Genomic DNA, 12966 nt, shown 5'->3' on the forward strand with positions numbered 1-12966 from the left:
AAGCAGTGGTGATTAACGCGTAAAACACGTGATGTGTTTTACGTGATACGGGAAGTCGCGAAGTAGTTGTCAATTCGCGACTATCACGTTTTTCGTATGGCGTTTGAAGCCATTTCGCGTAACACCGGTGATTTTTTTTAGAAAGAACTCATTTTTAATTTCTCATGTTCTTCGATCAGTTTCCCATGTAAATGTCATCACATTAGGAACATTTTCTCGCCCCCACTGTTTTCAAATTCTAGGGAGGAGAGCTATTTTTCAAAACTGGAAAATATTCACACAACAATAGAATTAACAGTGGAGTTTCACCGGTGATGTGAAAAACGTATTTCACGACTACTGCATATCACCGCGAAGGGTAAAATCGCCTTTTTCACCGAGTTTTACGCCCCTTCGCGTAAAACGGGTAGTCGGGAAACTCCAGTGTAGGGAAAAATATGAAAACTCTGGGATCAAATTTTCAGTGGTTTCTGTACATATGTAAACAACAATAATGGAGTTCCACCAGCCGTGATATGAAAAACACTAGTGAAAAACATGTTTCACTATTCGCTGCATATCGCGTTTTTCACATGGTGTACTACGCGTAAAACACCGTTAAAACACTTCCTCCTCTTCTCACCTTGTCCCAAATGCTCCACCAATTTATATCTCTCGTCCACCCTATACGTCGTCGCTGATACTCCTTCATAATCATCATCATCATCATTCACTTCAAATTCATCTCCAGAATAGTGTCCACATGATATTGAGTTTTTCCGCGGAATGTTTATTATACTATCATATTTCTGTGGTACCCCCGCAGAACTCAAAAGCTCTTCTCGTCGTTCCTCTAGTAATCGTTTGGCGATGACGTGAGGCGCCAGGGATGATGAGGAGGATGAGGAGGAGCTTGTTGGGGTTGCCATGCTAGTGTTGGTGGAGTAGGAATATATGTAATCGATTTCCTCAACTGAGCTCAGGAGTTTCCTATACGGTGTTGGAATAGGAATATATGTAATCGCTTTCCTCAGCAGCTGAGCTCAGGAGTTTCCTATACAGTGTTGGAGTAGGAATATATGTAATCGCTTTCCTCAGCACCTGAGCTCAGGAGTTTCCTATACAGTGTTGGAGTAGGAATATATGTAATCGCTTTCCTCAGCACCTGAGCTCAGGAGTTTCCTATACGGTGTTGGAGTAGGAATATATGTAATCGATTTCCTCAACTGAGCTCAGGAGTTTCCTATACGGTGTTGGAATAGGAATATATGTAATCGCTTTCCTCAGCAGCTGAGCTCAGGAGTTTCCTATACAGTGTTGGAGTAGGAATATATGTAATCGCTTTCCTCAGCACCTGAGCTCAGGAGTTTCCTATACAGTGTTGGAGTAGGAATATATGTAATCGCTTTCCTCAGCACCTGAGCTCAGGAGTTTCCTATACGGTGTTGGAGTAGGAATATATGTAATCGATTTCCTCAGCAGCTGAGCTCAGGAGTTTCCTATACAGTGTTGGAGTAGGAATATATGTAATCGCTTTCCTCAGCACCTGAGCTCAGGAGTTTCCTATACAGTGTTGGAGTAGGAATATATGTAATCGCTTTCCTCAGCACCTGAGCTCAGGAGTTTCCTATACGGTGTTGGAGTAGGAATATATGTAATCGCTTTCCTCAGCACCTGAGCTCAGGAGTTTCCTATACAGTGTTGGAGTAGGAATATATGTTTGCTTTCCTCAGCTGAGCTCAGGAGATTCCAAAGCTATAGTTGTTAGATTCACCAGTATTAAAGTAGGCCAACTCAATACCAGTCCATTAGGGAATGATGATGAGGATAATCTCAAATCGATCTTGGAATTGTCCAGCATGCTTCGTGACGGTTACAAGTATCCAATGGCGAGCGAAGGATACAATAAAAGATATTAATAACGCACACAGAAGATACTACTGGGCAATAGGTTGAAATAGGTTAATTATCATTTAGATATCGTCGGTATTGAGCTTTAGCTACACTATTGAGTTTTATATACGATTTCGGGGTAGAAGTGTACACGAATCAATGATCATTTATCGAAGTTTCCTCCCAGAATTTTCTATTATCAACAACAAATGTAGTTGACCATGTGCAGAAAATATTTCACGACTACTGCATATCACCGCGAATAATATCGCGTTATTTTCACAGAGTATTACGACGCCACTTCACAAATTTCTTCAGTGATGTTACATCAGGACGCTTCAATTTCCACTATAGAGTTCTCAGTGAGAACTCTATAGTGGAAATTGTGAAGAACTCTATGTGGTGAGAACTTCTCACCACATGAGGCAGCTTTCAACACCTCATTCTGAACTGTTCTATCGATAATGATTTCGAGTCGACATATCTAAAATGGATAACGTCCTCACCAGGATTAGAACTTCCGACCTTCTCGTCAATAACCAACTTACACACCACTTCACCATTTCTCCACATATTACGTCACAATGAGTGTTGTTCTCCGTTGTAATTCTGGTATGAGGGGTTTAATCCGCGTCTTACTCGCATCCAATGCCCCTTCGCCGACCCCAACCAGGGGCGGCCTTAGGGGGGGCGGCGGGGGGCGGCCGCTACCAGCAGTATGGTGTGGAGTTGGTGCGGCTTCACCCGCATGTTGAACATTGCCTTGATTCATGAGTTTCTCGCGCGCCAGTCGCCTCCGTACGCGTGCGCACGCGTCACGCGGTTGCAAACTCAGCCCCCCCCGCCATAGCATTGCTATAAGACGGTAATGGACAACCATGACCATAGTCTGATCACAGGGTCTTATTTACCTTCCATATGGAACCATTCCTCAAAAGAATACGGCCTGAGTCGGCATACCCGAGCGATATATCAACCGGTAAAGAAGACGGTCGGCTCAAGGTGAAAGGGAAGAATTTTCCTTCCAACACTGGTGGTCGGTCATTCCTGGCGGCGTGGCAGGATAAATACGATTGGCTGGAGTATTCTACCCTGAAAGACAGTACTTTTTGCTTCTACTGCAGACACTTCGGTGCGCCCAAAGTTGGTAAGGGCTCTCCATTCTTCAGCGACCCAAACGGTTTCTCGAACTGGAAAAAAGCAATTCAGAGGTTCGACGAACACTCTGCGAGTGACTATCATCAGACTTCAGCCAAGGCTTTCCTACAGTGGCAGCTAATGAAGGAAAAAGGTCAATCAGTTGCCACTTTGATCAATACCCAAAACCAAGATGTGATCAAACAAAATCGCCATTACTTGCGATCGATCCTCATTTGTATTCTTTTTTGTTGTAAGCAAGGGTTGGCCTTAAGAGTGCATGGAGAAACTCTGTCAAACGTGGCCGACGGCGACAATCCGGGAAATTTTCTGGAACTGACTCGCTTGCTGAGTCGTTTTGATGACGTTGTCAAGCAGAGACTCTCCGATGGTCCTGGGAATGCTAGATATACTCATCACTCTATACAGAATGACCTCATCGCCTGTGCAGCGAAGCTCGTTCGTCAGTCTGTAGCATCCGAGGTGGCTGCTTGCGGTGCTTTCAGCCTCATATGCGACGAGGCTCGCGATATCGCTCATACGGAGCGGCTGTCCCTCTGCGTCCGGTATGTGTATGACGCGCAGATCAAAGAGGAGTTCCTCGCCTCTGTTCGGTGCGAAAAACTGGATGCCGCCAACCTTACAGAGGAGATTTTCCGCACTCTTGGCGAAGTCGGTATACATCCTTCTCTCATGGTTAGCCAATGTTACGACGGAGCGAGCGTCATAAGCGGCGCTGTGAGCGGAGTCGCCCAGCGCGTCAGAGAGCGAGCCAATGAGGCTCGGTCTGCTATCTATATCCACTGTTTTGCCCATAGGGTGAATCTTGTGGTTGTTGAGGTATGTAGAGCTGAGAGGTTCTCCGGACTCTTCCAGGTGTGCCAAGACCTTCATCGTTTCCTAGCCAGCTCCATCGTGAACCCGGTTTTCAAGAAGTCTCAGAAGGGCTCCAACCCTGCAAAGCAACCCAGGATGGTCCCGTCCCTTTCCGAGACGCGCTGGGTTTGCCAGTTCCGTGCCTTGGATACCATGGTAGAAACCATGCCCGCTATATTCGAGACCCTCGAAGTCTTCGAGGAGGAGGGCGGAGATAGAGGTGGTACTGCTCAGGGACTTCGACTACGCCTTAACGCAGAGTTCATGGTTAACTTGGTGACTATGCGCTGGGTTTTGAATGTTACAGCCGACGTTGCAGAATCCTTGCAGGATAAGGAACACACTCTAGCGCAAGGGTTGGCCGATATAGACGCTGCACTCACACGTCTGCACAGGCCTTCGCCGACGGAAGATGATGAAGTTTGGAATCTTTTGTGGGATGAGGCAAATCGGCTTATTCTTGACCTTGGTCTTCCCGTCCTTGCCCCAACTTGGGGCCCCCAAGGGTTAGGCGGAGAGCACGGCCCGATTTCCATCAGGCCGGGGTGAGCCGCGAAGACTTTCGTAGGAATATGTTCATACCACTGTGCAAAAGTGTCAGATGGGAGCTATTCAGACGGTTCAAAGCTCCCGAGAATGAAGCTGTGTATAAAGGCGTGCTTGCCATGATCCCAGGCAGCCCGCGTTTCTTGAACGAGGAGGACTTGATCGGTATCTTCTGTCATTACTACCCTGATGAATCTGTCTCTTCGAGAGCACTGAAGCTTGAAGTTGCACTCTTGCGAGATGTTCTACAACGGGGCGGCGAAGATTTACCAGAAGACCTTCGTAGCTTCTACTCTTTCCTTCTCCCGCAGGAGAGAGTTTTGCCCAACATGGTGGGGCTTTTGCGTATTGCACTTTCGCTCCCGATTTCATCAGCCTCAAGCGAGAGGAGTTTTTCTACTATGCGAAGGATCATGGATTATTTGCGCAACTCTACCGGGGATGCTAGGCTTTCAAACCTTGGGGTCCTCAATATCGCTCGTGAGAGGCTTGAAAGCTTGAATCTCGATGATGTTATTGATCTTTTCGCAGAGTCCAACAGGAGAATGCTTTTGAAGTAGTACTTTCAGAGTAGTAGTCTGCGAGCATTCAGGCAGACAATTTTTTCCTCTAAAGTGATTCAAGTTGTGTTTTCAAACCGGACCCCCACGAGAATTCTCTCGCCCCTCTCCCGCCCCCCTGTGGCCATAGGCCTAGAGCCGCCCCTGACCCCAACGCTGTTATCGCATCAGCGATCTCCTCCACAGTAATAACTTTCGAGCTGCAACCACACTAACTTCCGATTCCTATTACTTTAAGAGACTATCCAAACTCAGGTACATCAGTGCGTTCATATGCGAAGCGAAGGAAGGAACGGTCTACTATCAACCGTCCCTCCCAGCTATCAACACATTATTCCCTTCAGGTATTTTTTCGAGAGAACACCCGCAACTGCCGCTTTGATACTCTCGTATTTGGCAGTATCATCATCACGGTCAAAGACGACCGCTTCAAAGGTTCAGTAGTAGCCGTGTTGTTCACTACGACTTCAACTTCTCCACTTTGCATTGTAATAGTCGATGTAATAATAAACTCTGCACACAACCCATTCTCCCACCGGCAATAAGAAAAGCTGCTTATCTATAACTAAATAGCAGAGCAAACATAATCGTTGCTCGAAGAAGTGCGTTAAAACGTTCAAACGGCCAACTTCCAAGCGCTCCTGTTCTTACTACATCACAGTCTGATACGGCAATGTACCTATCATTCTGCTCCTCTTCATAATCTCTGTCTTTCTGTATACTTTCTACTCCTTCATTCCCAACTACACTGCGATTATGCTTAAAATTTTATGATTTTGGATATGGAATGTGTCATGCAAAGGTCGTGCATTCTCGAGCACTCCCGCTCAATTCCTCTCAAATCCAGGTAATATCAAAAACGTTTTTCTCGCGATATCCTGCGCGTTCACATTCCTTCCAACATGTCGATATGCTCCTCTCGACTATTTCTATCTCATTCTCGATACCTAATGAGCCCAACCTGCTTTTTCCCTGCAAGCAACCATCTCTACTCATTCCACAACGTGGAATCTGTCGTGGAACCTGTCGTGTATATTTCCTGCACTGCATGTACTTGCATTTCCTGTACATGCAACCGCCCGAAAAAGTGCGTTAAAACGTTCAAACGGCCAACTTCCAAACGCTCCTATTTCTACTACATCACAGTCTGATACGGTAATGTACCTATCATTCGGCTCCTCTTCATAACCTCTTCCTTTCTTTGTAGTTTCTACTCCTTCATTCCCAACTACACTGCGATTATGCTTAAAATTTTATGCTTTTCGATCTGGAATGTCTCATGCAATTTTCATTCTTTTATTACAACCGTCGTCCAATCTCGAGTACTCCCGCTCAATTCCTCTCAAACCCAGGTACGCCTATTACCGGGGCGTTACACGCCTGTTGGCGTATCGCCCTTACAACGACTAATGCACGCTAAGGTGGTAAAGAGCGGCAGTGAATTCCCATGTCATGACAGAAATAAAAGAGTAGAGGTCGATAAGAACTAACGGGACCAGCGGACGGGAGTCTCCCAATCCCACACAGCAAGAGTAGGCGGTACCCACAGAAGGAGAATCTCCCTGGGAGATCACAGGTGGAGGTGGCTAGCTTGGGCAAGAGGGAGTGAAACGTGGAGCAGTTGTCTCCGAGTTCGGGTTGTACCGCTGTAGACTCTACAGCGGTACATAGTTGACCGCCGCAGAGCTGTGTGTCTACAGCAGTACATCCTTTATCTCTACAGTTTAGAGATGAAGGATGGTCGGAACCTATTCGAACCCGAGTCATAGAGAAGAAAATGCCGTACCGAGTAAGCAGAATTGTTGCATAGTTTGAAGTCTCCCAGAATAATACTGCGGTGTGGGAATATGCGGGAGAGAGTCCTCTGGAATTCTAACAGAGGGCCGAAAGAAGCAGACAAAAAATGGCAACGGTAATGTTGGGTATTATCAAGGACAACTGTGACAAGTATACAGAATAAATAGTGTGAGTCAGTATAACTAATGGTATACAAATGGTGATAGCTAAGATCGTCGCGGATTTGTGAGACCAGACCACCGCTGCGACGACCACGGGAAGATCGCTGAGATGTCTCCGGAACCGATGCCGAAAGCAGATCGTCGACGTGATAGCCAGGGAAGTGTAGGTGGGTGGATTCGGTGTGGAATGTCTCCTGAAGGCAGACTACATGTGGTTGGGCAAGAGACCGGTAACGAGCCAACTCCAACTTGAGGCCAAATGAGCCTTGGATGTTGTAGGATACCACGGTGAATCCATGCCATGGATTCCATGGGGGTGAATCACCGCCACTCAGTCACCACCCATTGGGTGATTGTCGAGCTCGGTATAAGCGGTCTAGCTTCGCATACTCCGCATGAGTATCACTCCCACGCCACATTGAGGCGCTAGACCATATGGGAGAGATAATTCCAAAAACGTTTTTCTCGCGATATACGTTTTCCTGCGCGTTCACATTTCTTCCAACATATCGTTATGCTTCCCTCAACTATTTCTATCTGATTGTCGATACCTAATCCGCCCAATGTGTTTTTCCCTGCAAGCATACAATTTCTATTCATTCTATGCTCGGAACTCATAACGTTAACTGGACCTATTTCTTTTCAGGTCCAACTTCGACCAAAATATCCTCATCGTATATCTATGCGGTTCAAGAAAAGAAAACGAGCTCATAATGTCGACTGATGCCTTAGAACTGCACAACAGCATGCCAAGGTTGTTCACGTTGTGGCGAAACGTTGGAGCGTCATGCCTGTCTCTATTGCGTTCAGTTATCGGAACATCGTACATCTTACTTCTGTCATCGTTCAAAGTCTGCGCTATATTATTACCAAGTATATTAGTACTTTATCCAGTCTCATACATTGCTATCTGTCCTTGGAGCGTAGCGACTCCCGGAGCGTAGCGACGGGGTTCCACTAGTGAGGCTAATGATAACCTTCCTCGGAAATATTCCCGCTCGAAAGTAGGCGCGCGCTCGAGATCCCCGCGACCGCTGCCGGTCGTACGACCGGAACCACTCTTCTATGATCTTCTTATACAGAATTGATTCTGCAATGCTCGACCAGTATCGTATAGTTCAATTAGTATCGACTAGTCTTCATGAACCTTGTCTTCGTTCTTAGAGCTTTCCCATTATCTTAATGGCGATTACTTCAATCCTACCGGTTTATATTGTTACCATGGTGGCCCCTCTTGGAGGGGATACCCTCCCTACCCCTACCCCCACCACGCCTGCTACTCTAAATGCCGAGGCCCAGGCCTCTACGTCCTGGTGGTCCGTAATGGAGAAGGTGATTGATCTAAACCTGGCAGAGGAGGATGCGCTGGGGAAGGATCCAATCCTCTACCCCAACACCTCCTCCTCCACCACCACCACTACTACTGTCGATGCCGAGACCCAGGCCTCTACGTCCTGGTGGTCCGTAATGGAGAAGGTGATTGATCTAAACCTGGCAGAGGAGGATGCGCTGGGGAAGGATCCAATCCTCTACCCAAACAACTCCTCCTCCTCCACCACCACCACTACAACCACTACCACCACCAACGCCCTTGGTGGCCCACTCCGAGGAGGGACCAAAGGGTAAGATTGTGGTTCGAGAGACTATCAACAACGCACTTTTTTTCAGGACGTCCTCAAGCAGCACCACAGGCCCAGGCCTGATGGTGCTGACGATTATTATAATTCAGACGACTTTGTAATATTTTATTTACTATTTGCATGACGTTGTTAATATATCCTCAATTTCGATGTTTTGTGTTTCAAAGTTATCAAGGGGAACGTAGAAAGACCTTCTAGAAGTATAACATTCAAACTTTCGGTTTTCGACAGTACTCGGCGATCGAACCCCGACCACATTAATTCCTCAACGATGCAAGACTGAAAGTAATTCGAAGAGGAGAGAACTCATGGCCACGGGATAGTATCCGCAGGGATACTGATTAACCTGATGCCTTCCCCGTCCAACTACCGTATCCTTCCGTTTCCCCACACTATCACAGCATAGGGAGGATACATCATCCAGTTACTGGATTCCAGTAGCCGATCATCGTCAACATCACCAGTGGGAGAGCTCATAGCAGGAATGGAACAGCACCACTGAACAGGAAACTTCCAACAGCGACGTCAATCAGCGTTGAAAGTGATGGGGTTCTGTAATAGCGCCGCCATGCATGTGCAACCAGAGAGCTTAGTAGAAGGCAGTTACTCAAAGGCAACGATTGGCTTTGGCGAGTCAACCACAACGACGATAATCTTATAGGATTGTCATACATGAACAACTCCTCAAGATGCGCAGTAGAGGATTAAGAACTGTACGCCGAGAAGTAAAACACGCTCAAAATGATATCCGTGGAATTCGAACCTGGGTTACATCTTAAACCGAATTCGCGACTTGCAAGTTCCGAGGTAAAAAATCTCAAGACTCCTAGGGGGTCTCTGAAAGCCCATTAAGAGTGGATTTGACGAATCTAGACCACTACGCAACACGTATATCGTCAAAGTGAGTGATTACCAATATATTAGCATCCCATCATGCTAATGCCTCGACATGCCTCAAGCTTACACAGTTGTGTGTCAATAAGCAGTGTAACGACTACGCTCAGTGTAGTACACTGCACGCAAACTCGCAACGGGGTATCAGCAGCAGCAACAACTACTCCGTCACGCATGTAGGCTCACGTAGTCTCAAGAGACGACTCATGATGAGTGGTTGATCATTCACAGACTCTCCTCCAACAACTCAACATAAGATGATTCTAACGGCAATGGTAACGTGCATTTCAGGATCGAGTGAAGCCTCCTCTCATCACTGCACCGGCGATGGTAGAGGACCACCCAGTTAGAATGGATCCACTCCCACCGATGGATCGACGCTGCTGCTCTGCCAACTGCTGAGCCTTCATCGCCTGAGGAAAAGTCATCATCAATAAACTTCGCTCCGCTAAGGATTCTCTCACCTCCTCCCGCATGCCGAGCGTCTCGTAAAAGCTGGCGACTTGTTCCATGTCTTTACACCTCCCTATCAAACCCTTGGCGAGATCAAACTGTTGGTTTTCCAAAAGAAGCGCCACGATGGGTTCGAACCTGCGCCCATCGATTAACAAAATACCGCACCTCCATATCAAATCCCCGCCTACCCTATCGGAGGCCCTCCCGAGGCGGAGCTCCCCGCCATCTGAGCCAACTCCGAGAAGCGTCCAGCCTCGACCAAAGCATCGACCGCCACTTTCCACCACCGCCGCTCATACTCCGGCAAGACCTTCAACTTTGTCAGCAGCTTCCGAGCTTCCTCAAGCTCTCCTATCACCACCAACCGCCTCACCGTCTGCCACAGTGAGGTCCCCACAAACTTATTTTCACCGCCACGGGTCCATCCCCGCATTGCTGATAGCCTCTCCAGCTGAGCTTGCGACCGACACAAGTCGCTTTCCTCCTGCAACACCACCGCGGACATCTGAGCACTAGGCTCTCTGGTCGTACCGTAAACTCCCGAAAACTCCCCACCAGCGTTCCGGAACATGTCCGCAGCATCGCTTCGTGTGAGCACTCTGGACTCAGCAGAATCAGACCTCCCCAGTCGAGACCACCACCGGTCACCACTGCTACTCGTCTCTTCCTTTCCCACTTGCGCCACTGGCGCGGTAATCGCCGTTCGCAGAGCCACCATGGCTGAATGCTGCGCCACCGCAGAGGCCCCATGAAGAGCCCTCAGGACCATCTTAACGCCAACGTCCTCACCAATGATTCTACTCCCACCTCCATCTGTCGCCAACGATCACACGAGAGAGCCACCAGACCTCCAGCTGAGTCAGGTCGGCTTCTTTGCATACACGTATAAGATCATTGCGCATCTCCACATCAGCCGCACTATCGATGACAGCACTGATGCACCTTTGAATAGAATCTGGGCTCCCCGCATCCACAGCTTTACGCAGGGCCATGGACACACTCCCAAGAGACAAGAGGAGCCCCACAACATGCTCGCCACCGGCGGTGACTCCGCCAGTAGTCGCCTCAGCTGCCCCTTTCGGGTTGCTGTTGACTGCGACCATCCAGTGAGAGGAGGAGTTGAGATGCTACTGCCTGCCTATTGTAGCGGACACATATACGCGCCATGGCGGCTAGGGTGGTCGATGACGACCTCAAGGGATCTGTTGAGGACGCACCAACTGAGGCTGCAAGACACTGTTGAGGGAGGAATCTAAGGTCGAAGATGGTAAGATACGAAATAGGTCCGGTTTAGACCCCTACTTCATCTTGTCCATAATAGCGCTGAGTATTTCCCTATCGGTCATCCTCGCACTATCAGGCGAGGCCAGGAGAGCATCTACCCAATTTTCGACTGCTGACGATGGATCGCAACCGAGCCACTCGGCGATTCTGAGAGCAATGAACATTTCCAGGATGGTGCCAGGAACTACCATAGGGATGTGTACCCGTAAAATTTTCGGAAAAAATTCTCGTTGGTTTTTTTTTACACTTCTACCCCAAATCGTCCGAAAATTTTCCATAATGTAGCTCTGGGAACTCCCGAACTCAACCGCCACAAGGCCTCGCTCACCTAAACGCCAGCAGCTGCTGTCCAGGTCTAGCTGCAACTCTCGCTACCACTCCCGATGGTGACAGCAATTTCGCCTGTGTCACCGTAGCCGGCATATACACAGGAGCCTGTGCCAGTGCCGTGGTGACACGTATGTACGCAGCCGCAATAACAACAGCTTTCGAGATCGCCGGCATTCCCCCCGCCGTCGGAGTAGCCTGCAGGAACCTCCTCCCAAACTGAGCCGCCTTCATCAACCCCTCAACACGCTGTTGAGCCTCTCGCGTAATCGCCGGGGTCTCTGCCGTCGCCGCCTCGATACACCCCATCACAGCACGCTGTAGTTCCGCACTAGAATTGCTACCGCCCCTCAGTGAACGTACCGACAATTCAGAGCGGACATCTCCCCTCTTAGCGTAGCGCTCATACGCATACGCTAGTGTTGCTGGTGGTGACGACTTCGTGCCGCCAAACCCAAACACTGCCTCGGTCGCTGGGCTCACCCGCTGAATCAACAGCGACTGATTCAAATCCAATATACGCAGTGCGTCAGCTTCTGTGAGAATATAAATCCCATTATCAAAGTTAAACGGTGGGTCTACCCAGTACTCGGCCGGATCAGTAGTAAAGGCTGGCGCAGTTCCTCCCAAGTAGAGACTATGACTGCCCCTGCGGCTATCGGTCACATAAACAGCCACCGCATCGTCACCGCACCACTGTAGACTCACTCTCGTACACGTCGACATCGGCGAGGCCGCATCCGCCACACTGCTGGGTACCGGCGGACAAAACGGGTCAGAATTTTGTGGCGCAGTGACGCTAGTAGTAGTAGGAGGAACTCGACGCTGTGCTGTTGCCACGTCGGCGGGAGTGACCACCAGAGACCCACTCCCAGCAGCCGGGACGATGGGGATAGCCTCCGCAGATGGAGGGGGGACGGGCGGTTGATGATACTCAGGATTCAGATCGGGAGATGTGGGCAATATGCGGAATCGGCCGCAATCCGATAGCAGGGCAACCTGCAAGGATATGGGCTGAAAAACGTCACGCGCCACAAAATTACCATATGTCCCGAGAAACTCTTTGCCATAGAAATGACTACTCCCAGTGGTCTCCTAAAATCGTCATTAAATTCCTGCTTCGCTCCGCTACCACTTTCTGGTATCGTCAACGCCCCCGTGAGTATTTCCTCCTGCCGACCGTTTTTGTCCAGTACCAACACCCTTCCTCTGCTGGCACCGACGCCCACCGCCCCTGCAGTATTGCTACTGCTCTCTCCCTCCTCCTCCTCAACACTGATGAGGCACCTCACATCGTTAGTACTCTTACTAGGACCCTCCAGGGGGAGTAGACACACCGGTCGAGTTCGTGGTGGTAGTGAACCCAGCAAAATCAAATTCATACCATTTTTCCACCCAATGCACGCATGCACACGG

The 12966-nt window shown here is 48.8% G+C and overlaps 5 protein-coding genes across 5 annotated transcripts in view; 2 read left to right on the forward strand and 3 right to left on the reverse strand.

Annotated features, from left to right (window-relative positions):
• Pmar_PMAR015951 (big MAP kinase BMK, putative) overlaps positions 1 to 1788 on the reverse strand; it is a gene marked incomplete at both ends in the record, with an annotated part of 4612 nt that extends 2824 nt beyond the window's left edge. Inside the window, 2 exons of the mRNA XM_002774327.1 lie at positions 623 to 663; positions 1781 to 1788. Of these exons, the coding sequence (XP_002774373.1) occupies positions 623 to 663; positions 1781 to 1788 (49 nt within the window). The remainder of the gene's footprint in view (positions 1 to 622; positions 664 to 1780) is intronic.
• Positions 1789 to 2790: 1002 nt separating this feature from the next.
• Positions 2791 to 4987, forward strand: Pmar_PMAR015952 (zmym1, putative; the record flags this gene model as incomplete). Its single annotated transcript, XM_002774328.1, has 3 exons — positions 2791 to 4430; positions 4502 to 4713; positions 4807 to 4987. Coding segments are annotated over 3 exons (2033 nt in total), but the record flags the coding sequence as incomplete, so codon positions are not given.
• Positions 4988 to 8170: 3183 nt separating this feature from the next.
• Pmar_PMAR015953 (hypothetical protein) lies at positions 8171 to 8575 on the forward strand (the record flags this gene model as incomplete). The annotated part of the gene is made up of 1 exon (XM_002774329.1): positions 8171 to 8575. One exon carries the CDS (start codon positions 8171 to 8173, stop codon positions 8573 to 8575), a length of 405 nt encoding a protein of 134 aa, XP_002774375.1.
• A 1195-nt stretch (positions 8576 to 9770) lies between these two features.
• Positions 9771 to 10372, reverse strand: Pmar_PMAR015954 (vacuolar protein sorting vps16, putative; the record flags this gene model as incomplete). Its single annotated transcript, XM_002774330.1, has 3 exons — positions 9771 to 9896; positions 9948 to 10074; positions 10128 to 10372. The coding sequence occupies 3 exons, from the start codon at positions 10370 to 10372 to the stop codon at positions 9771 to 9773; spliced, it is 498 nt and encodes a 165-aa protein (XP_002774376.1).
• Positions 10373 to 10736: 364 nt separating this feature from the next.
• Positions 10737 to 11032, reverse strand: Pmar_PMAR015955 (hypothetical protein; the record flags this gene model as incomplete). The annotated part of the gene is made up of 1 exon (XM_002774331.1): positions 10737 to 11032. A coding segment is annotated over one exon (296 nt), but the record flags the coding sequence as incomplete, so codon positions are not given.
• Positions 11033 to 12966: the final 1934 nt, after the last annotated feature.

Source organism: Perkinsus marinus (assembly GCF_000006405.1).
Source record: "Perkinsus marinus ATCC 50983 genomic scaffold scf_1104296958406, whole genome shotgun sequence".
Classification (NCBI taxonomy): Eukaryota; Perkinsozoa; order Perkinsida; family Perkinsidae; genus Perkinsus; species Perkinsus marinus.